This window comes from Branchiostoma lanceolatum, chromosome 17, assembly GCF_035083965.1.
Source record: "Branchiostoma lanceolatum isolate klBraLanc5 chromosome 17, klBraLanc5.hap2, whole genome shotgun sequence".
Taxonomy (NCBI): domain Eukaryota; kingdom Metazoa; phylum Chordata; class Leptocardii; order Amphioxiformes; family Branchiostomatidae; genus Branchiostoma; species Branchiostoma lanceolatum.
In genome coordinates this window covers 11,393,265-11,417,567 of record NC_089738.1, presented here as the reverse complement: position 1 = coordinate 11,417,567, position 24,303 = coordinate 11,393,265, and the positions used below count along the sequence as shown (strand labels likewise).

Sequence of the window (24,303 nt, the reverse complement as noted above, 5' to 3'; positions counted from 1 at the left end):
TTAACTTTAATCAATCGTAAGATTTAGATGTGCGAAGGAGCAAAAACATATTGTACAGTAAAATGTCCTTGCGTTATAACGTTACTACTTTGTGTTTGTATCATCAAATGATTAACGTCAGCGTCTCCTGTCAACATTGTTACCTTTATCTGTATGACATTTGAAAATAACGGTCTTTCAAATTGGGACAACTGTTATCTCTTAATTTCATACCCCCCTCCCATCCTCGACGTAATAAGACCAATTTCATTTGACCTTTGTGTCCGACCTTGGTGTTAAAACCGCGTGGGATCAAGACAAGGAATGCGCGGCCCGTCTCCTTAAATATTGACCTGACATTCCAGCTCTGTGTCTACAAGGTGGCCGGCGGTATTAAATGTCGCAGCCGGTTTATCGGAAGACGAACAGGGGTTAGAAGGAATACTGGCGCTCTTCCAATTAACTCGTTTCCCTCATTCCTTTATCTTCAAACCTCGGAGAAGCACACAACTTCTTTCAGTCTGAACGTTTAGCTTAAACTTGGATCCGGAGCGTTCGCGTGCTTCTCTTTAAGTTTTTTTTTCTTTTCATGGACTTGTCAACCGATGCTGTGACTTGTTTGCTGTTTCTACAAAGCTGAAGAGCACGCCTGGGCTCGTGTGGGATCGGTTGTTTCATTTCCTCTCGCCGAAAGAGAGAAGAGAAAACCTCGGCGGATTTTACGGCTACTGGTCGTCAAGCAGGGTGACGGTATTTAGCGGGAAGGCCAGGACTGATGCGGCAGGTCGCTCAAGGTATGCTGAAGGATAAAAACGGGTAGATAAGCTGTGCAAAGATCAAGGTTATGCTGAGAGGGGGTAGTTACGATGTTGACTGGTTTAATAATGGACCCCGAAGGTAGCCTCACTTAACACACTTCACTTCTTCTACTCGCCCAAGTAACTGACAGGAATAGATTGTGATACACCGCGAGCTTGATTCGAAGCTAGTACTAGTCTTCAAAATACTGTCAATATATTAGCTCTGGGGCGGGGCGAGCAGACTTAACAAATTAATAGTCCGATCTTTTGAACGATGTAAGAAAGAAAAGAAAACTCGGTCGCACTCGAGTCGAGTCAGCTAGCTATATACCCAGCTCGATACTCCGCCAATGAGAAGTTAGGCTCCGGCGTGTTCTCGACGTCTTTTTAGTCGTTTTTGTAAGGTTTGATAGAAAACAGAAAGCCCTTCAAAACGCCTAAAAGAGTACGTCAAAACAACTCGACTCTTGCTGCACACATGGTTCACTTTTCCTGATCCTTTCTTTCATGCACACAAATTTAAATGCATGGTCGTTGTTTCATGGTGTTTGTATTTAACACAATACCTGAATGTTTTCATGCTGTTCTTTACACAGATCAAACTGTGTCTTGTGACACCCTTCCTGAAATGGATGAAGACATACTTGGTAAGACTTTCCGTACAATTAAGTGTCTTTGTACAGCACTAAAGTGTACCTGCAGTGTTTCTCCATACTGCAAGACGTCGCTTCGTACACCTACTATTAGAATGTCACGGTTTTCTGCAAACTCACATTGCCAGAATATTGGCTTTAATCTCACTAATCAGTCACTCTCAAAAGTATTATTTGTGATCAACAACCAAAAATCTATTGTTTGTATGTGTTGATTATTTGAGTGAATTTCGTGAATATAGCTAAAAAAAGGTCTATTCTCTGCACCCCTAACGTATTTTGACGTCACTGTTTAAACGTTCTTTTACTATTTAAAAAAAAGTTGACATTGTCGTGTGTGTAAACGGACCCCCTCCCCCGCCACATTGTTCAGACAGTTCTTCATTTCTTCATTAGTTCTGAGAAGTGACAGTTCTGTCATCACGGGTTCCGTGTTGACTTCCGGAAAACGATCATTAGCCATTCGGCGGAAAATTACGCCCGGCCTTGGCGCTAAAAACACCCAAGGGCAATAGTCAAATAGGTTTGGTCTATTCCGAGTATTCGTGACTTCGTCTGTATTTTCTTGGAGGACCTATAGTATACAATCTATCGACGTACTATCATTTATGTAGCCTTTCCTTTTGCATTATTTGGTTGACGTATTGGATAGGCTTTGACTTGACTTGATAAAGTTATGAATATTGGTTACGGAATCATTGATTTAGTTATTGTATATGCTAGGTCCAACCAAAGGAAAGAAAAGAAAAAGAAAGTTCAATTTCTACTGGTTCAAAATGTTTGACAGTTTTTAAAGGAAAGAAAAAAAGATTGAAATGCTTTTTTTTCATATTGTAATCTCCTTGTTTCAAGCAAGGAGGTTAAATATACATTGTATATTTAACCTCCTTGTTTCAAGAGAGTGGTTTTGCGTCTTATTCGACCACATTATTCAAAGAATAAAAAAATGAGACATTTGATTTAGATTATCTAGTGTCAAAAACGTCGCCAAACAGCAAAATGTCCAAATTATTGGTATCATATCTTGTTCCGTCATCACCCCCGGCCGGGCCGTGCGCGTGGCTCCGCCCAGTTCTGCGGCGGCTCCTTTGATCTCCCCGGCAGCATAAACTGTGCGCATTCCGGGCATTCCGGCCAGACTCGCTGTTTTGTTCGGGCTACCTGCCCAGTTCCCCCGCTCTCTCACAGCCACGCACACGGCCCTGCCGCCATTTTCCTCTGGACTCTCCCACCATTTCCTCGGTAAGAACAGTTCCTATCCCTTCTGTAGCACGTGTTGTTGAAACAGACTCGATCAAAGCCCGTTTAATGTCGATGTCAACTGTGGGTTACAAAAACATTCCGAGCCGAGGCTTTGTTTGGGCCGCAGTCGGGGGGCGCCCTGACCTGGAGTCGCCATCAAAAACTCGGCCAGGTTCCGGCGTGATTTTAAACGTTTTCCTCTGGAATTTAGCTCGGAAGCGACTGGTAGAAGGAGATAGTGTAGGAAGAGGGCTAGGTCAGTCTGCTTGGATGACTTTTGGAAGCGCGACATTCCTAGAAAATTGGCTCACTTCCCTTCTGGAGTCGCGGGAGGAATGCATGTGTGGGTTCGAATCTCTTCTAGCCAAGACCAGGTGCGATCTCTCTCGACGTGTTAGGCAAGAAACTCGGCAAAGTCAACATTTTCCTACATCGTAAACATCAAGAGTAAGCCCTAGTACTGTCAGGTACAAGTTCCCGAGGAGTACAAGAGGCAAACTGTGAGATTTTAGATACGTTTTCGCGAAGTATGTATTGTTGAGTGGTGTATCTAAGGGGGAGGGGGGCGCAGTAAGAAATTTGTGTACAAAAGGCGGAAGTGTGTCGAGATAAGACGGTGGGAGAAGGATCTTGTGGTCATTGTTGTGTCTTTCCAGACGATCCTTTGTCTTGCCAGCGTGACTAGGCTACTCAAGGTGTTGTATTAATGTTTTACCGTGATTTTGGTTTCTTTTGATCGTGAAATTTGAACGGAAACCACCAATTCTTTTGTCTCTTTGTCTCATCATTGTTTGATGATTAACCGTGATTACGACATCTTAGGAGATAATTCCTGCATGCCTTCTCTTGTATTCTTAGTTGAATATGAGAACTGCCCCAGTTTGAGTTAAAACTTAAAACTATTGTTCTATGGTTAAAACTATTCTGTCTTTGTAAACCACAACAAGTAGTTTTTCCTTTGTCCTCATGACTAAATTTTGACCAACTCAAATACAGGATTTCTAAAATGATTTTCTGCTGTAGAAGATAGACATATTTACTAATATTAGTCTCTTGTAATTTTAGAAATTACTGTGAATCTTGATCAAGTATTACTAGTCAAATATCTGAATAACTACTTGTGTAATGTTATGACAATTGAGATTATTGTTGTTAGTACTAGTACTCTACTCTTGTAGTCTTTCAAACAGTATAAATAAGTAGTAGAAATAAATGTAACATTAGATCAAGTACATGTAACAAGGTTAAATGTGTTGCATGACTTTTTTGATGTGAAATTTTGAAAATAACTGACAAACTTGAAGTAACAGGTGTTGATTTTGTTCCAGATGAGTTGGGGATCACAAATAAGAAGGACAGAGCGAACATTCTAGCGCTCGTGTCGGAGCTTTGTATCCGAGAAGACATTCCAGGGGGGGACGCAAAGGACGGGGAAGCAGCCGTATTACCCACAATTCAAGAAGACGCGAAGGATATACCAGTATTTGATTGTGATGAAAGAGGTACGTATCTTTCTTATTTTTGTGAGGTTGAATCCTGTGCTGTTGTGGGCTTTCAGTTTCACAATTAAAAAAAAAAGGTGTTCTATGATACCTATTTTTTCCCCACAAGGACTCATGATTAAAAATGTACTACATAAATCTTTTCAAACTTTGTTAGATTGAATACACATCAATTTTAGTTCTTACCAGTTGATATTTTGTGCTTCAGGAAAATGAACAGTTTAGGTAGTTGCAGGGTTGTAGTGTTCATTAGGATAATGTATGTCATGTTTGTTTTTAATGGCAGGTCTTAAACTATTCTGTAGCAAGATAATCCTTGAATAAGATGCAGTGATAATTTGTAAGCACTAGTAGTATGATATATGTGCTGTAGACATGATATATTTCTGTCCTCTATGACAGGATACTTCCAGATTCACTCATTTTTTTTCAAGACAATTGACTGAACAGTTTGATTGAACTTGTCTGAGGTTTAGTAATGTAATTATTGAGACTTACTGGTACAATTGCGTAGAATTTGAGTGTTCTTTCGTAGACGGAACTACAGTAGTTGTCGTCTAAAGTCAAGGTGGTCTTTAAAGATGGTGACCTTTACCCAGAATGCTTTGAGGCTTAAAGTTGACAGACAAGTTTTGTTCAGCAATGACATCATCTCAATTCCTCCCTAATTACCGACATAAAAGATGGGACTTGTTTTCATGTTTTTTTTTGTGCCCAAGGGAAATTAAGTGGTGCAATTTTTGTGGTATGTATATTACCACAGGTGGTCACTTATCACAATGACTTTCTGTCACTCTGAAATTTGATTATTAAAGATAAAAAAATGTCAAAGGCTCTTTTATGACTGTGTAGCCATTTGTGATAATGTGTCAGATAAGGTTGTGGTATTCATCAAAACTGTGTTATCCCAGATCGCTTATCAAGACAATCTTGCTTTTCTGCATGGCTGGAATATTTTTGGTGTGACGCCTGATTGTGATTTGTCATTCCGATGATAAATCATGTGTCTTAGCCCAATCAAACGTGTTGATATCACTCGACCAACAAGTTTTCTCCCACGTCCCTTTGTCGTTTTCCGGTTGACATCTCCACTGGGATCTTGCCTGCGTGCTCAATGCTCAATTTCGTGCGGTCGAGAGGAAACATCGCCATAATAGATCCGTTCTGGCGGGCATCAGAAAAAAATACAGGTGAAAACTTGTTGTACGTGTACGCTTTGTCATCAAAACAAATATGTCCTTGAATCTAGGGCTTACTTTACTGTCAGGATTGAGTGAGGGGAGCAGTGTTTGTTGAGGACCTTAAAGGAATGGATCTCGGTGTCTCTGTCCCATTTCTTGGAAGATTTGGGGATTGTCTAAGCCGGGTTAATGCCCTCTTGTTGTTTTGGTTGGCTAGCATGGCAGGTCAGCTCAGGCTCAGCTCACGTCATTTGCATGTGTCGTTGTCATGCTCTAATTGCGTTAAGAATGGGGACGGAGCCTGTTGCAAAGTGTTGGAAAACTTGTTTGTGCCAGAGGGTGGAATGCCGAGCACTGTACTATTTGTCAAGGTTGTCATTGTATAAGTGTAACTTGTGCTGTTGTGATTGGAATAATTGGTAAAACAAACTGAGTTACTGACCCAGTTTGACCAAGTTTTGCTGATGTTTTTACTTTGTAGAGGTGGTTCAGTTTTCTGTGAAAATGGTGTAACATTGATCATGACTGAGTATGGTTTTAGATAGAAAACTTTATTGCGTGACATTTGTTAAATGGTAACAGGTACAATGTATGGCAACTTGTACATACATGGCAGTTAAAGTAAAACTATTACTGATATGTAACAACTAATCTACTTTGCGAATAACAGTACTCGACAATCCAACTATGTATACTAATACTCTAGAACATTGTGTTGATAACAGTATGCTGCATTAGGATATTGATAGATACTAAGGTAATACAGACTAGAAAATGGGATTATTTAGTTACCTGTCCATCTGGACACCGCTTGTTAGTTCATAAGTGATGTATTTGTATCAAGTGTTAAGCAGGTAAAAGTGTTAAGTGTTTCTTAATTACTTGACTTCCAATTAAATGAACTGCCCCAGTGGTGTCTATCTCATCATTGATGGGGAATATGTCTTTTGATATTTGATCCATAGAAGCGGGTGCCACTGGTATGGCCAGACTATGTCTGTTGTGTGTAGCATTTGGATGCCTCGGATGCTCGGCCAAGGGAAGTATGAGAGAGATGTGGATAGTCCATATGCAGACAGAGGCGTGGGAATGGGCCACGAGAAGTATTTTCTTAGAAAAGGGATCATACTATTCTTATCTGAATGCCACGGATAGCTCTCATTTGTTTATGATGTAACTACTTCATTTTGATGCATTCGTGAAGTAAAAACAGGTATCTGTCGTCCGAGGTTGCAGGAATTTGTAACAGCGTTGTAGTTTTTTGTGTGGAAATTGGTGGAAAGTGATGTTGTCAAGACAAAGAGTTAAATCTATGGGCTCTGATAACAACACTAAACCCCTGGCAAATGCCGGGGATGTTTGTGTTGGGCACCAGATGAGGAGGGGAGATGGGTGAAATGCCGGGCCTGAGATGTGGTACCTTGTTGATGTATGGTTGAGATTTTTTCAGGACGGGGGAGGGGGGCTGTGTGTGTTTTCCCTCTCTGTGGAGAAGTTGTCGCTTCTCAAACAGTGGTTGTTTCGTCAGCGAGGTGCCAAGCGAATTTGAGACTGTTAACACGTTCGGCACACAGCATTCCTCGGAAGTGGCCAGGCATGTTTGCAAACAAGAGCGTGCACATGTCGACTTCTTATTACGCGAAAAACCGTCTCAAGCGGTATAAAGGAGGGCTGTATTGTCTGCCACACTGCGTGGATGTGTGTTTTGAGAAACGCTTTTACAGGCGTCGTACCGTGTGGCATGTATCAAAGGGAGGAGCATTCCGCCAGCTATTTGTTGTCAAGACGAGAAATGCCACCCGGAATTTAGCGTGAATTCTCGGTGTCGTGGCCCGGGACGTGAATCTGGGGTGCAATGTCCCCGATGCCTTTGGGACAATGTTTGTCCATTCCTCCCCTGTTTACCCCCAAACATGTGCCACATAACTCGAACGTATACAATACTTTGCCATATTTAGGGAGGGAAGTCACAAATAAAAAAAAAACACCATGAAGGCATTTGCAAGCATGCAGTGTGTTAAAACTGGCTTCATTAGAATTAGCTCCATGGATATATGATGAAGTGGAATTTTCGAGCTGTTGTTTCTTTCAACACAAGCTTGGAGCCTTCTGTTTTGAGTCTTTAAATGGGTGGAAGCTGTTCTTGTAAGTATATACATAAGTTGACTGTCTACTGGGCGGTAATGAGGTGGATATGATTTGTTGCATTGTTTGTGTACAGGCTAACACGTAGCTTTGAAGGTCACTTTCCCATCGTTGTCTGTTCGAGGAAAAGGTGTGCTACTCTTGTCTTCGTGTTTTGCTTTAATACCGTAGTTGTGCTATAAGTCATTGTGATGTTGAGATTGTAACTTGTACCAAGCAAAACAAAAGTTATAAACCAATTAATACTAATCGTAGCTATGTTCAAATATGTTAAGTTTTGCTAATGTTAGGATAAGTAATTCCGTTTCTCTGACACAACAATCAATGTTATGCTATTCTTTTTATACTTATAGTCTAATTTTGGACAACTGTGAAGTCCTTAGCTTTCAACAAGTAACCTTGTCATTCCAGTCTAGATGACTAATTCTCTTTCTTGTTCAAAGTGTCACTTTTCTTTATTTACTTTTGGCATTCCCCACACTTTCTCCCGATGACTATCCAAGCTTTGGATGGTTTAAAGTAGAAAGTGCAATAGTATACCTTCGCGGCGGTATGTCAGAAGAAAGAGGAACATACGCACGCCTTTTGTTGGATGGTACGTTCCATCGGAAATGCTTTACACATGTTGTAATGATACCGGGCGATCCCGTGACGGACTCGCGGTTTGTCGTCTTTTAGAAAGGCTGACATGTTTTTCTGACTCCTGGATGCAAATTCCAAAATGCCACATATTTTCCAAATGCAGTCACCCCTAGTTATCTCCATGAAAAATGGAGATATTGTTTTTGGCGTGTCTGTGTGTGTGTGTGTGTGTGTGTGTGTTTGTGTTTCCGGACACTTGTAGTCAGCATAACTCAAGAACCTCTGGATAGATTACAATGATATTTGGTAAGTGGGCGGGTGTTGTTAAGCCGAAGGTCAGGGTCGATTTTGGGCCCCCTGGTATGTGACCTTGGTACTGCAGCAGAACTTCAATTTTTGTATCTTTTGACCTAGACGTGCTGTGGTCTTGATTTTTGGGTGGCAGATAGCTTGTGATGTAATAAAGAAGTGGTGTAGGTTTGGGCCCCCTAGCAGCTTTCTCTGGAACTACAAGGGCGTTTTTGTGAAAATCTTCTAGGGAGAATAACTGAACAAAGGAACAACGGATTTCCATGATATTTAGTATGTAGGTAGCTTAGATAGAGATATACACAATGAAATACAAATTATGCTAATTAGGCCTTAATTTGCATAGCTAACGAGGAAAATCTATATTTGCAGTGTTTTCCATTATCAGACTCAAACACATGTAACATATGTAGTTTATGGAAATTGGATCATCAACAGGTTCTAATTATGCAAATAAATTCCTAATTTGCATAATTAATGAAAAACACCATATCTCATCTAATTGGAAAATTATAGGACTGTCAATATGATACTTGGTATGCAGGTAGCTTAGACAGAGATATACATAATGAAATGCAAATTATGCTAATTGTGACTTAATTTGCATAGCTAATGAGGAAAATTTATATTTGCAGTGTTTTCTATTATCAGACTCAAATACATGTAACATATGTAGTTTATGGAAAGTGGAGCATCAACAGGTACTATTCTGCAAATAAATTCATAATTTGCATAATTAATGCAAAATACCATAATTCATCTAATTAGAAAATTATAGGACTGTCAATATTGCAACATGTAAGGCAGATAAAAGTGTTTATGACCAAGCATATAGTATGCAAATGTGTAAGTCATTTGCACGAATAGAATTATTCATGGAGATTTGAGGTCGTGGAACTCTTGTTAGGGGATAGATATCTACGGAACAGATGTTGAGGCCACAGTATATCAACAGGCCTGCCACACCGTCACAATGATATGGATATAATAAAATACTTTGTTATTTCAAAAATCTAAAGTAAGATATCGCTATAACTAGAATCACTATCACAAAAATTAATGCTTAGACTTAAAGTTTTCAACTAGAGAATGCCATGAATTCACAATGTCTTTCCAAGTTAAAATGGACCTGAAGATTGTATTTCATTCATCTTAATTGTCTTTTATAGATAATCAACTGCAAATGAAAGGAATGTTGATTACAGATAAATTGTATGAGAGTTGCAATTCATCTCTTAGCTCAGAAGTTTGCTTTCATAATTCATTGCATCATACATATTGTATTTCATATATGTATACCAGCATTTAGATTTTTTAAGCTCAAAGTAGACGTCAGTCCTAGATATAAAATTATTTTATTTCAATATTACTGGTCAGACTATGTAATAGGTGTTGTTAGTACTTTCCCCTTGCTACAGTAGTACTTAAATGGGAGAGGATACTGTTATGCCAAGCAGGTCATGCATCTGCGCTTGGGGAGACAGAGAGCCGCAGGTTTGCCTGGAATGTCCCCTGGGTCCGGGCCTTTACTAAAATACTGTGGCAGATATGCAGGCCTGTAGTCAGACCGCTGCTACAAGTTGTACCTCTTGGCGTTGTTCAAGCATTGGGACAAGCTCTGCACATAGAATTACTAGAGAAAAGGTGGTAATCAGTATTTGTAATGTTCTATTTTACGATATATACATTTTGTACTTTAAATCAAAGGATCTTTTGAAGTACGCATCACTCGAAGTTGAAAAATGTTATGATGCAAGCCATGTTTGAGCTTTGTCCTTCAACGATCAAATCCCTTGACTTGTTCGTTTGATTAGGATACAAGAATGTGTCCTTGAAGCAGTTGTGTGATGTTGTTGTTTGTTTAGTGATGCCATTGTTGTTTTGTTTGTGTTGGTGTAGGTTCCAACTGTTGTGAACAGGGTCACTACAACCTGAGCAAGTATCCCTACCTGTCCCAGGACAGCGGAATGAAACCACACCACTACGCACAGCAGCAACACTGGGGTTACCAACAGGGCGGGGCGCCTCTCGGTTACCATGGCGCTGTGACACAGCCGGACTCCGGGTACTCGACGTCGGTGGAGAATCTGTCCATCGAAGACAAAAGGACACTGCAGGAGCAACGGCGGCAAGAACCACAGGGAGAGGAGCAGCGATTGGACGTTGCAACCGAGTCCAGGAGCAAAGAGCGTTTGCCAACGTACGAAGAAGCGAAGAAGCAACTGGAGGCGCAGAAGCAGCCGAGCCCCGTTATTCCAGAGTCGAGCTGTATCTCGAGTAGACAAGTGACGCAGCAGACCAGCGCGTTTTACGTCACGGGGAGCACAAACGTTTCCAGACCGGAGAAACAACAGACCTCTGGCTCCAGCTCTTGGCCAAGCGGTGCCTGCGCCAAGCCCTCGTTAAGTGAACGCATCCGGGACTTGACCACGGAAGAAGAAAGCGGAGAATTTGGAAGAATGCTGCGACAAAAGCTTGCCGACAGACCTCCGCGGAGGAAAGACAAGGACGGCTGGCAAGTCACAGATTTGGACTCTACTGACATTCCAGATAAAAGGCGGTCAAAAGAGATTTGTCCTCAAAGACCACCGCCTCCGAGAAGTTACAGCCCACCCCCCTATAACCCAGGCCTGGACTATGTACAACAACAACAACAACAACAACAAGCAACAATGTTACAACAGCAAACAACAATGTTACAACAACAAACAACAATGTCCCAACAACAACAAACAACAAGACCAACACCATCTCCACAACAACAGCAGAGTAACCACCACCATCTTGGGAACCCCAAGAAGAGTGGGCGCAGTAAAGAAGAAGATGTGGACTATAAGGTGGTTGCGTACAAGATGCAGCAAATGGTCCAAGTGTTGTCAGACGAGAACAAGGCCCTGAGAGAAGAACTGGAGGTGTATTACAAGAGAGTAGAAAAACTACAGAAGGTGAGGAGGACATTTCACTGTGATAGTGAAGAAATTATGAAATCCTGCGACTCATTCTAACGATCTTGTACTTTGATTTGGTAATTTTACTATTTGCCTAACATATTCATTGTCTCTGTCTTTTTAGAAAAAATCATTACGGTTGAGGTAAACTTTCCAACAGACAAAACTTCTAAACCTTCAGCCTTTTTCACCATAGCTAACCCAGTTGCTCTAGGCTGCCAGTTGACTAATTGATTAAATTATAAAAAAGCAACAAGCAGTAGAGTACATAATATAGAAACAACTGAATTACATTGCTTTTTGTTACTGTATGTTCGAAACCTTTACGATAATTTGAAATAACTGTTTAGAACAATTCCTAACATTATATTGACTTTCTAAATTCATTATGATGTTTTTTCCCCCAGTTTGAGATGGAGATTAAGAGAATAACAGATGCCCATGACAGACTGGTCCAGTCCACCAGCAAGAGGGAGGAGTTGGAGGGTCAGATGAGGACAAAACTCAACACTGAGATTAAAAGACTACAGGACACCAACAGATCCCTCAGAGGTATGGAAACTTATTATTGCAATTTGTACATGTAGCTCGTTATTGGTTTATAGTATGATATATCAAAAAGTATTGGCTATCATAAATTTCTTTAATTTACAAAATCAAACTACAGATTGGCGTTTTGACTCATATGCCTACAGAGGAAATGATGCAATTTGCAGTAATTTATTAACTCTATGAAACATTAGTTCATGCACTGGCAGTGTTCATAATTGATTTTGAATACCATGTCTACCAAGCACAGGTGGCATCTCGAGGCAATTTCTGCTTCTAAAATTGTTTCCGCAACAGTATGATTGCTTTTCTTTTTATAAGTACCTATTTTAGTTTGACAAAGTCAATAGCTTCTGCAAGTCCCTGTGTTGCATAAGAACAGCAGTCGTGAAAATGATTTTGATGACTTTTCTCTCCTTTTTTCTTCAGAACAACTTGAGGAGTCGTGTCATCAACTGGCCCAAAGGCAGGCCACAGCAGAGGAAGACGCCAACTTGAGAAAAGAACTGAGCAGAAAGGAGACCCTAGTACAACAACTCATAGCTCAAAGTAAGTACCATACCCGGCATGACTTGGGAGGAATTTTAAAACTCCCTAAAACTTTACAACAAAGTTATTGGTTCACTTCTCAGCTTTGTCACAGGAGAGGTTGTTATTATCCGTTTTTGGTAACAAGGAGAGGAAAGGAGATTATTTTAGCCCTTGTCAAAAGCCTTTGAGAAATCAGGTGTGCAACGTAAGTCAGGTATGGCCTTTCTCTGCTCGGAGAAGTGAAGTGGCTCCGTAACCCGATCCTAATGGCCCTCCTAGGCTTTCTGTCCACTTCTCCGCTCTGGAATGTGACCTTGGGCCCACAGATCAACTGACCCACAAAATGGCCGCCTTTCATCGGTTAGCGAACCGGACATTTCTGCTCTGCAGTCAACCGTGTTTGTTTGGACAAATAGTGTTTTTTAAATATTTTTGTTGCAAGAAGGTAGAAATTATGAGCATTAGTTATGTTTGGAACTAAAAAAACAATATTTTGTCCCGTCAAAGTTTGTGAAGTGACATTAACTACCTAGCAAACAAAATATAAACTAGATTGCCCAGCACAGTGACATTGAGGGATTGTAAATGTTCACAACCATGGTAACCAATAGGCCTGTTTTGAAATTAAAGTAGGTATTTGTTGACCGAAGTACATCCGTAATGTTCTCCTTTTCCTCTAATTAAAGCTGGAATGTTTATGACTGACGTGTTAAACTAACGCTCTTGTCGTTGCCCTGGTGTGCTGGTCGGAGAAGTATTTGACAAGTGCCCTCTACCGAGCCAATCAACATTCCTCACATAATTGTTGATTAATTCAGCATCGGATCCATAGAGACGAAACAGCTGTGACGGCGTGGTGAACGTCAACATTTGCTTGGAAAATACCCCGCTGGCTCTAAATGTGCTGTGGTTTTAGGTCAATTTGAATCTCATTGTGGAGAGGATTTGACTGCAAATCAGACCGTTAAACCTTTTTTTTTTAATTAGAAAATACAAAGAAAATGTGCTTTAAGTGTTTTCTGATGAAGTTGGTTTTTATTTTCAACTCTTTGAATTCCATTACACTAACCATCAGTCCAAGGATGGAGGTTGCAAAAGATTCCACCTGCCCCCCTCCCCCTTTTCAATTCACTGAATGAGTCACTAATGCTATTTACACTCTTTTTGTTGCTTGTTGTTCTATATGGACTAAATAATGGGACTTCCGTGTCTTTCTTATTTCATGGAAGATGTAACAATATGATAACAGCAACAAGACGTAATATGTTTACATTCTTGATATTGTCTTTTCTAGTTGCTTTAAATGGTTGAGATGGACATATTTGTTTTTCCTTAATTGGCCAATAGATTTTGTAAAGAGGTCATAATGGTGGTCATAAGTGCTTAGGTAAATGTAGAGCTAGAATAGCATGGGTTTACTTTAAAGTAGGTTAAAACAGAATAAACAAAACTTGTATTCTTTAGAAAGATGCCAAAAATTTGACATCTGTGGCATCAAATAGCTGTAACTACATGTACATACAGTGTAAGGTACAATGTATGTACATTGTACCTTACACCAATGAACAGAGTATACAGAAAGTATGCTCTTACATGCATACATATGACAAATGAATTCAGAACAACGTTGCAATGCAGGGCTTCCAACATGCTGGCTTTAAAATGTGAAAATACCTTTTTAGATTCAAAGTGTTGAATTAATTCTTGGATGTTGTTTAGCAGAGATTTCTGTCTGGTTGCCAAAGATGTCGGGTCTGTACAAGGCCACTCCGGTCGACTTTGGTGGCTTTATCCGCATTCCTAACATTACCGCTCTCTTACAGACAAAGACCAGATGGGCATGAAGGCCAGACTGGAAATGGAACTGGCGGCGACCAACGCAACGTTAAACGACCAGCGGTCGCACATCGAAATCCTCGACAAGGCTCTCTCCAATGCACAGGCCAATGTGCTGAGATTAGACGAAGAGGTGAGATCTCAAAAGAATACAATATCTTCAAACTACAAAAAGGATTTTGTATAATTTTAAAGTCCTGGCTAAGTGGGTATAGACATAATAAAACAAAAGTTCAATGCTGTTAAATAGTTGCCACACAAGGAGTTAACCCTCAGCTTGCTAAGGTAGTGGTTTGGCACCAAATTTGTATTGGTTATGGGATTAGTTAGCAAGGAGAAGGTTAAACAACTCACTCTGGTTATCAGGGAATTTGTCTGTGGATAAGGCCTAGGTCAGCAGGGAGATACATACTGTACATGTATCACAGCAGAAGAATTTGGGAACTATTTTCAATGGACTCCGCATGACGAGATACAGGACAGATTCCAGGAATACCTGATCCCCTCTAGCCATTGTTTATCTGTCTGTATCAAATATCTTACTATATTTGACATGTCTAAAATACCTTTCTGACTAAAGCTTTAACATGAAACAAATGTTTCACCAGCGTTGTGGTGGAGGAAAGTATTTTCAGTTTGGTGCTGCACATATTTACAATTCTTAGACAGATACAATTCAGGGACTGCTAGTCACAAGATTTATATTGCCCTCATAGCTTTCAAAGTAGACCTCAAACTACCCATGTTGTAAAATAACTTCCAAAGCTTTTGAAATTAACATACATGTAGTAGTGCTTGTTTTACAACCATACAGATTAGTCTGTCGACTTGAAAGTAAGAGTTTTCTTAGACATTTACAAATGCCTGTCTTTTAAAAAAATCTAGTGTCGGAAGAAGCAGATCTATGCTGACAGAGTGGACAAGTTGCAGAGAGCCCTGACGGCGCTTCAGGCTGCCTGCGAGAAGAGAGAAGTACTGGAGAAGAGATTACGGGCCAGATATGAGCAGGAACTGGAAACACTACGAGCCCAACAGGTGAATATGGTGCCTAATGTGACATAGTAATTTTGTTAGTTTCAGGAGGAAAGCAAGCATTTTACATAGGCAAGAAGTATGGCCTGTAGTTTGCTAATTCAGTAATTGTTTTAAAAAAATGTATGTTTTCTCCGGTGTTGATATGTGGAAAAAATTTATAGATTTCGGAAATGGGTTTTCATGACTACTTGCAAGAAGGCTTTGGCCTAGCTATCACAATGAATCTTTGGCACGCCAAGATATGACAATGCCACTAGCATCTACATTTCAAACTGTACACTACAAGTATGTGCATCCTTGAAAACATGAAAGAGGGTAAAGATTGAGGGAAAACACACTTCCTTGTTAAAGGTTTGTGCTCTGTGAGCTCAACCTAGTTGTTGATATTTTGTATGTTATCCATACATTGTGAGCTAAAAGCTGTTTTCTCTTACCATAGGGGGCCCAAGCAGCGCAGAACGCTGACGAGGGCGTGTCGGAGTTGGACGGACCAAACAACAGCCACGTCCTGATGGACCTGCTGAAGGAGAAGGAGGAGCGAATCCTGGCGCTGGAGGCGGAGAACATGAAGTGGCAGCAGAAGTACCTGGAGCAGAGCGCGCTGCAGCAGTGTGAGGTCGCCGCCGCGCCAGTCACAAAGTACGTCAAGTAGTTTCACCCTCTTCCTGATTCCTATCTCTGTAACCAATGGAGAATAGGATACCAAATGGCTACTTCAGTGTGCTAAAGGTTCATACTTAGGAAAACAAACTTTGTTTTACCTTGTTTCTTTGCCTGAATAAAATAGAACAGAAGCTAATGAATGATACCATACAAACCTGATTTTTTAAGACATATCTAACCCTGCCGTTTTCCTCTCCCACAGAGAGAGACTTCATATTGAAGAACCAGAAAGGAGTGAAGAAAAAGCAGTTCCAACAGTGACGTATGATCTCCCAAGGCCAACAACTGTAGAAGCAAGGTATGTCTAACTTCAACAGATTACTCAGGACTCTAAGATAACTAGGCATTCTTTCAAACATCACTGTTCTTCTACTCAGTTCTAGTTGTTGATTTTGTTAGCCATATTTGTTGCTATTATTGATCCAATCATAGATTGAATTAAAGATATTATTATTATAGTTGATGAAGTCTTCACTTGAAAGTTCATCTGTGTTGGTAGAAGTCTTTCTGTATCAAAATTTCATTTTTGAACACAAGACATTGGACAAGAAATTTTTCGACTGATCGACTCTTTGTCAAGGAATGAGCAATCCACAGCTTCTGTGACGTCATGTTGTGCAGATAGGACATGTTGATCAATTTGAGTATTCATGATGATTATTCTTTCCCATCAGGCTGAAAACACTAAACATCGAGATGGCCCAGAAAGACGCCATGATCAGGGTCCTCCAGCAACAGTCGCAAGAGAAGGACACCACGATCTCCGCGTTGGAATACGCTCTCCACCCGACCAACCAGCAGCTCACTGAGCAGCATCGTGGAATGGAGACCCTCAGTCCTGCCAGAATACCCACCATCAACAGACCGGTGTCTGCAACTCAGCTGAACACAACGTCGGGCAGTATGGGAGATCTGCTGCAGCCTAGGATATCCAGTTCTACTGGTGACATTGTCCCAAAGAAGTCGCAGTCTGCCACCAGTTTGAACAGCATGACCAGTATTGGATCAGCGCAAGATCACTCAGGTACATATTGATTTTTTTTCGCAAGCTTTCCTCAAGTTACTTACAGATGAAACAAAGTTTTGAAGTAATGTGGTATTGGTATCTTGATGGTGTAAAAAATCATGTGTCTGCAGGGTCAAAGGTTACAAATTTGTGTACCGACACTGTCATCCCATTTGTACCCACAAATTCCACAACATTCCATACTGGCACCATCATACCATTTGTAACCACGGATTCCACAACTTTCCAGTCTGACACTGTCATCCCATTTGAACCCACAGATTCCACAACATTCCATACTGACACTGTCATCCGATTTGTAACTGCAGATTCCACTATTATCAATACTGACATTGTCATCCCTTTTGTATCCACAGATTCTTCCTCAGAGGCTTCCAGATCCGACAGCAGTAAGAGAAGCAAAGACGAGCGGCTGAGAGAGCTGAATCGGCAGATAGCAGAACAGGATTCTATCATCCGCCGACTTCAGTCAGAGGCTGCCCATATTTGGAAGTCATAGCCTGGCTATCTGGCTTTGAAGAGGCTAGAAATATCACTGGGCCAAGGCAGGGAAAGGTGTTTGCAAGGTAGAGGCAATACAGCAGGACATTTTGTGAGGAGACTGTGTTTCTGCCCATAAAAATGTTTGAAGGCCTAGTTGACATGGAGAAAGGTGGAAACAATTTTCCAGAACTTCATTTTGGTCCATTCCATCTAAAAAGTTGACAGGGGTGTGATAAGGAGATTTTTTTTGTAATTGAAAGGGTCAGGTTTTTAAGAGAATTTTTATACAGGGGGAGAATGATGGTGACAACCCCTCCTTTTGAAATGGAATAGCCCTTACATCTTTTGAAGAAGTCTGAATTGGTAGGGTGTCAGTGAAATTTGGACGCTTCTTTTGTGAAGTGGCACATGAGAAAAGTGATTATTTCCATTGTAATTTAGAATCATTCCCTTGTAGATCCAAGGAAATTCCACTCTTGTGCAGTAAATGATACATCAAAATAGCTGCAAGTATACTTCGTAATCAAAGTGTAATATTATCATGTAAATAACTGTGAAGTTCTCCTTTTTGTGCAAGACACAAATCAGCTGTTTCTCTCTTTTCTTTCTATATTTAATTTCTTTGATTTAACGTAAAGGATGATGTACTAGCTTATGTATCGCAGCTGGATTGTAAAGCTAATATTTTTGAATTCGTCATTGTGTAAAATTATGGGGAAATGTTGGTATCTTTGTCTAACAGATTCGGGAAAGGTGGCATTACTGGAAATCCCTGTACTATGTAATGGAATGTAATTTAAGCCTGTATACACCATAATTATTGCCCATTTACTAGTAGTGCTGCACCTTTGCAGTGTGAATGATATATTATTGTTCTTAGAAATGATATGATATTGTACAACCAACAGTTTTTTCTTTGTCAGCTAATAGTAGCTTTCTTGTTTTAGCCCTTTGTATTTTTCAGATTGGCAGGCCAATGTCTATTTTGGGCAAAATAAGGCACTAATGAATAACACAAACTTTTTCATTTGTATCAAAAATTCTTCAGCACACCTTTTCCTAGCCTCCTGTGCAGGCTTCCAATAACGGCGGCATATATATTGGGAGGGGGGGTTGTAGCCGAGGGAGTTGTGCGGCCGAGGGGCGCGCCGTTACGGCGCGCCCCTCGGCCGCACAACTCCCTCGGCTACAACCCCCCCTCCCAATATATATGCCGCCGTTATAGGAAGCCTGCACAGGAGGCTAACCTTTTCCTATACCTTCACTATGTGATAATATCAGGCATATTTAATATCTGGTTATTAACTTAAATGTGTATGTAGGGAATTCTGCAATTGTAATATTTTGCCGGGCAATACTTCTTGTAAACATGTTGCTTATGATTACTAAATTTATACCTTTTTACATATCACTGAGACACATAAAAATGTTACAGTCGAAACATGTATCTCTTGTCCACACCATATTGGAGGTATTTTTTACCTTTTGTACTTCATTTTGTACAAATATCTGTCCATATTTGAGTAGTATGTTAAAATGGAAGCCAGTTGAATAGTTTAAATGGAGACATGAATGTTTTGAAGAATGGGCAAGTAAGGTTGAGAGGAGAAAATGTTTTGAAGAGATGTATCTAGAGGACAATTTTAGGGTAAAGTTGAGAGGTTGTTGAAAAGAGAAGATGAGATGTAAAAGAGTGGTCTATTTTTATTTGTCGGTTGTACATATTCAAGTCAGAATAAAAATGGTGACAAGGAGAGAGAACCTCTGTGTTGCTTGAGTCATGTTTGCACCTGGCTACATTCTGTATTGTTGAGAGTGAAGGGTGAAGACAGTTAGCCTCCTTAGCAGACTATGGTGGTTGGGCTTTTTTTGGCTTGTTAAGTACTGATTGTACAAGGTTTCTTGTAAGCTGCCCCTATAAAATGTACGTGCAGCAGGCTCTATGGAGGCGACTTACAAGGAACGGTGTACGATCAGTAATGATATACACCCAGAAAAAAGCACATTATAAGCCCAAAGAGGCCTAGCCTATAGAGCTGATTAGTACTGGGGCTCCTACACTCGCTACCTTGATGATTTTTCAGGGTAGCGAGTGTTGGAGCCCCGGTATTAATCGGATGTCACCCAGGCTACTGCTTACAGCCTGCTAAGGTTGCTAGAACACTGATCATGAGCATTTGTTCAAGGCATGGTTTGCCCTGAAAGAAGCTGTCTGTTGATGATTCAGTGTAGTTTAATAGAATGTAGTTTAATTGATACAGGAGGGCCTGCATGCCCTTTCATGTAGAGCGTAATCGGCCGTTTTAATTTTACGTAGAGCGTTGCCGACCACTCCATGATTTAGCGTAGAGCGTAGGAGGGGCTTTCTGAATTTGGTGTAGAGCGTAGGGAGGCTTTCTAAATTTAGCGTATTACGTAGCCGGCCCTCCGAATTTAGCGTAGAGCGTTGTTGGGACTCCCCCCCCCCCATGCAGGCCCTCATACAGGAGTAGATGAACAATGAAAAGAGACTCGGGTGGATTACTCCATTATTTTTAAACTTTTCGTGATACCTAATCATTGAAGGACATCTAAGTGGATGTATGGCAAAAAGGACCTGCCAACAAGAAACGGAAACCCCTTTGGGTTTTCCAAGAGAAACAAGTAGTCAACACTTCTTGCTGACTCCTTGGTCTTATGATATAGACTGTCATTCATGGATTGGACTGTACGTTCATAGGCAACACTGAACTAGAATTTTCCACGGCCATTTCTGACGAAGGCCATAGTATGTGGATAGCTATATATTGCTCCTAAAGTTGTAGCATGAATTGTTGTTTCTTTCTTGGTTTGTGAGAAAACAACACAATTATTCACTTTTCAGCATGCTCTTTATTTGCTTGTATGTAGATCAGATAAAAATAGCATGAAAATATTTCTTTTACATTCAAACCGTATGTTCCTACCTATGACTACAAAAGGATATTTTCCACAAAATATCGACACCCAGTTTGTCAACTATCATTATCAGCTGCCAGATCAGATATGAATCTTACAACTTTGCTCTTGATTTCTCCATTGTTTGAGAAGTATCATCTAACAGTAGGACTAACTAGGTAGCAGCATCAGCTGAGTCTTAACCATATCATCATAGCTATTGTCTCAAAAATATACATGAAAAGCTGTTGCAGAACAACTCTATTTGAAGGTAACAAAATACATACAACATCTACTGTTTTACCCCTTTGTGAATGTGTTATATTGAAATTAACCCTTAGGCTAGCTATTTTCCACCAGTTTATCTTACAAAACCTTATCTAAATTCTACCCACCATTCAACCCTTTTCCCTCTCTGTATTGCACATGACTCTTGGTGGACATTCTTTTGGTGTCTTAAGGTACAAAAACTGACATTTTTGTACACCACAGTATATACTCTCTAGATCTGTGTGTATCCCCTTTTCCACCAAAGAATTTACAGATATTTGTTCAGGTTTGTTTCTTAACAAAAAGGTGAAAGAGAAAAACATCTCTTTGCTGTCTTTGTAAGGAAGCCACCTTGTGGGGAGGGAGCAGTTGAACAGACTTCCATCAGATTATATACAAAACAAGGAACAAAAACAGGCTTCAAAGTACACTTAACAGTATTTCAATGTCCAAAAACTTCCATCCACTGGACAGCTAAACATGTCTAGTTGCCGTTTTTGGAAAAAGCCGGGGTTCGACTCCTGCATTCTAACGCACTAGACGTGTTTGAACGTAAACAAACCCTGATCTTACCCCCTGCAGCTGGGAATCACTGGTCTAGTAGGGGAAAATCCCCTCCCAAATGATGCAATTCTATACCACAACAAAGGTCAAAGGTCACAATTTATTTCTAGATTTGAAAATTAAACACATGTCTGGTCCCCCTGCCTGAAAACTGGCCAAAATTGACCAAAGATTTCACCAGGAAAAAATTCAAACTGGGCTTTCTGCGCATGTCTATTAAGAGGTCCCTCCCCTTGTGATGCAAGGACAGTGCAGCAGAGACCTCTGTCAGTTCTCAGAAGTACTGCAAGTTGTGTTAGTGTTGCTGATCGTTGGTTCAATAATAGGTGAGTTCCCTGGGCAGACTCAGCCCATACCTGTCCCAACCACCCCTCCTAGCCATGGCAATCTGTGCCGAGTGTGGCATGTGTGTCTTCGGAATCGTCGGACTCGAGATGAACTGTCTCTCGTACGGGTCATATTCCTCGTGTACCGGGGACGAGGTGTAGCTGAAGGCGGACATGGCGGACTGCGGTCGCATGGTCGCCGCGGGAATGTGGTTCCCCACGGAGTGAGACAGGTGGTAGTTTCTCGGTGATGAGAAAATGGAGCGAACACCTGGAAGAAGAAAACAGATGTCATATTTGGTTGCTGCCACAAGTTAACTTTTCCAAATTAGCCTGAGCCAGCTCCAATGGTCGCATGAGACTCCCAGCAAAAAACAACTAAAAGTAAACAATAGATACCGGCCTTTTTTCCCATAAGGATACAAATAAACATTGTCCAACAATTGCGTTTAGTTCAACAGACCAATTTTGTACTTGCTCTAGAGCAACAGACTTGCCTTGTGTTTGACAATGATTAATGATGATTTGTCTGCATGTCTTTGTCCGTTCTGTTCTATATCTTTGATTTACGGTACTGCGTGTATGTTTTGCATTGTGCAGCTGTTGTATTGTCCTCTCCCTTGAAAATCGATTTGTCTACTGAAGGTATGATCCATAAATGCCTAGATAGATAGATAAATGGATAAAATGAACCTTACCACGTCATTCTTGCTGCAACATATTTTATGCTAACATATTGTCATATGTAATGTAAAGAATCTAATGCCATTAAAGGTACAAATTTATAGAAATGTTAAAGTTATTGGGGAGTTTTGGGTTGGCTAACAAAAGCTAGGGGACTTTGCATGGCTTGCTTTAACTTGTTTACCAATGCTTCAATTGTGAAAAATGTTAGAAATATGTTGCAAATGTCAATCTGAAGGGAGATTTGTTAGATTCTGAAAATTTGCAGTTTCAGGCCGAAATTCTGCAATATGTACCTTTAAACTAAACATCTTTGTATCAAAATCATGATCTCCTGAGAACACCACAGAGACAATGACATGTGTTTACCAGGGAAAGCTTCCACAGCCTGGTCCTTATATGACCTTGTTACACTGGCTGGACGTCTCACTTCTGGCCCTGTGAAGACAACAACAACAAAAACAACAACAGTTTACAATCTTTCCATTTCATGATAATTTTGTGTACAAGTACAAAAATGCTACTCTATTATATAAAAATGTCACTCTTGGCCCATTGGATTATCTCAAACAAAAGTAAATGACAAGTGAATGAACAAATGAACAACTGAATGAAAGTAAAGTTTATGAAATCTTGACCAACTCACTTTCCCTCTCCCCGAACAGCAGAGGGTCGTATTCGGACACGGGACTGACGGTTCTGTAGGGGTCGTGTGTCCACCTTCCCATGGTGCTTTCGAACCTGAGTCTGGAGGCGTGGAGAAACACGCCGTGTCCGTCCTTACACGAGAAGTAGTGTCGGCCCAGGAACGTGCCATTGTGCTTCCCAACTGGATCATCATAAAATCATAACAGTTATTACATCAAGATAAACATGAGATAAAGTGTTCTATCATAAACTATTTGAAAAACATCCCTTTTGTTTTGTTGTATGACACTTGTGGAATGTTCGTTTTTCTAGAAATACAGACAAATGGAGACTTTCATTTATTCAAGAATTGAAAAAAAATCTATAACGTTAACGTTAAAACTGAAGAGGAAAATGAAAATAGAAGCCATAAGAATTCCTGTATCTTATTGTTTTCTATTCATGCAACTAAGGAAAAACTAAGAACCTTTACGTGAGGATGCTATATAACCATGATATTGTGACTTGAGATTTCTGCTCAATACTAAAGAGCTTTAGAATCCCATTAAAATGCATACCTTGAAAATCAAATTCCACGCCCACCCAGTTGCCCCTCATCCCGTTGAGATGTCCCGTGTAGCGTACAGTCCCGTGCTCGACCCGCCCGTGGTACAGCACCTCAACGCGCTGACCCACGTGAACATTGATGAACAAAACCATTGCAGCTAGTTTCTAGCTTGATCTCTGTAAAAAGAGTTGAAGGCAAAAATTGTGAGTGATTAATTGAAAAGCATATTTATAAATCAAGTTTGGAGGTTGTTCTGATTTATTTTTAACAAATTGTTTACATGACATAGCTAACAGGTGGTCTGATTTTGGGAGAATGCAATCAGCACAAACAACAATTAACCAGATGCCGCATGATCATTATAATTACTGCAATTAGGGGAGTAATCAGGGCAGAACACTACACAACAAGACACAAGTGTTTGTCTTTTTATATAACGTCAACACCCCACTGAAATACTTTTAGAAGTTTAGAAGTGAATGCTATATGCTGTCAATGTTAACTACTTGATAGATGAACTCTTACAACATTCAAAACACAGCAACAAGTACACGCACCTATATAAACAAACACAACCAGTTCAATCAAATGTACCCAAAACATATCAAATTGCCAGTGCAGTAGCTGCAATGTATTTCTTTCAAGCTTGTAACGGTTGAGTATTTTACAGAGAATATACCCACATGCATTCTGATTTCATGATGAAAATTCTACTCTTATAGATATCTACCTTGGAAAACAAACAATCACATTGAATCATACCGTACAGACGTACCTTTGTTTTAGGATCTTCCCCTGTCCCCCGTCGTCTAGCACCTGGTCTCACCTGGCGTGATTTGTTGCTAGGCAACGCTCTTCGCTCTCGCAACTTCTCGCCAATTAG

At 40.5% G+C, this 24,303-nt stretch overlaps 2 protein-coding genes across 7 annotated transcripts; one reads left to right on the top strand and one right to left on the bottom strand.

The window, feature by feature from the left end:
• The first annotated feature begins 584 nt into the window (after positions 1 to 584).
• LOC136422382 (angiomotin-like) lies at positions 585 to 18,518 on the top strand. Of its 6 annotated transcripts, XM_066410115.1 has the most exons (12): positions 585 to 773; positions 1,376 to 1,426; positions 4,003 to 4,176; positions 10,293 to 11,338; positions 11,749 to 11,893; positions 12,320 to 12,439; positions 14,245 to 14,390; positions 15,143 to 15,292; positions 15,732 to 15,931; positions 16,158 to 16,253; positions 16,630 to 16,979; positions 17,339 to 18,518. In XM_066410115.1, exons 1-12 carry the CDS (start codon positions 755 to 757, stop codon positions 17,479 to 17,481), a joined length of 2,640 nt encoding a protein of 879 aa, XP_066266212.1. In that variant the 5' UTR covers positions 585 to 754; the 3' UTR covers positions 17,482 to 18,518. The 6 variants fall into 6 exon arrangements, with proteins under 6 accessions (XP_066266212.1, XP_066266215.1, XP_066266217.1 ...); XM_066410118.1 differs by lacking the exons at positions 585 to 773; positions 1,376 to 1,426 and adding an exon at positions 2,541 to 2,674; XM_066410120.1 differs by lacking the exons at positions 585 to 773; positions 1,376 to 1,426 and adding an exon at positions 3,069 to 3,174.
• A 2,931-nt stretch (positions 18,519 to 21,449) lies between these two features.
• Positions 21,450 to 24,287, bottom strand: LOC136422427 (dynactin subunit 1-like). The gene is made up of 5 exons (XM_066410201.1): positions 24,196 to 24,287; positions 23,431 to 23,596; positions 22,872 to 23,054; positions 22,595 to 22,663; positions 21,450 to 21,812 (listed from the first exon to the last, which is right to left on the bottom strand). Exons 2-5 carry the CDS (start codon positions 23,570 to 23,572, stop codon positions 21,532 to 21,534), a joined length of 675 nt encoding a protein of 224 aa, XP_066266298.1. The 5' UTR covers positions 23,573 to 23,596; positions 24,196 to 24,287; the 3' UTR covers positions 21,450 to 21,531.
• Positions 24,288 to 24,303: the final 16 nt, after the last annotated feature.

Excerpts from the sequence above, each read along its gene's own strand:
- LOC136422382 (XM_066410115.1), top strand. Across the intron at positions 15,932-16,157 it reads GCCGCCGCGCCAGTCACAAA|AGAGAGACTTCATATTGAAG; the intron begins GTACGTCAAGTA and ends CCTCTCCCACAG. Across the intron at positions 16,980-17,338 it reads ATCAGCGCAAGATCACTCAG|ATTCTTCCTCAGAGGCTTCC; the intron begins GTACATATTGAT and ends TTGTATCCACAG.
- LOC136422427 (XM_066410201.1), bottom strand. The coding sequence starts at position 23,572 with ATGGTTTTGTTCATCAATGTTCACGTGGGTCAGCGCGTTGAGGTGCTG. Across the intron at positions 23,055-23,430 it reads CGTGGAATTTGATTTTCAAG|TTGGGAAGCACAATGGCACG; the intron begins GTATGCATTTTA and ends ATGATGATCCAG. Across the intron at positions 22,664-22,871 it reads GCTGTTCGGGGAGAGGGAAA|GGCCAGAAGTGAGACGTCCA; the intron begins GTGAGTTGGTCA and ends TTGTCTTCACAG.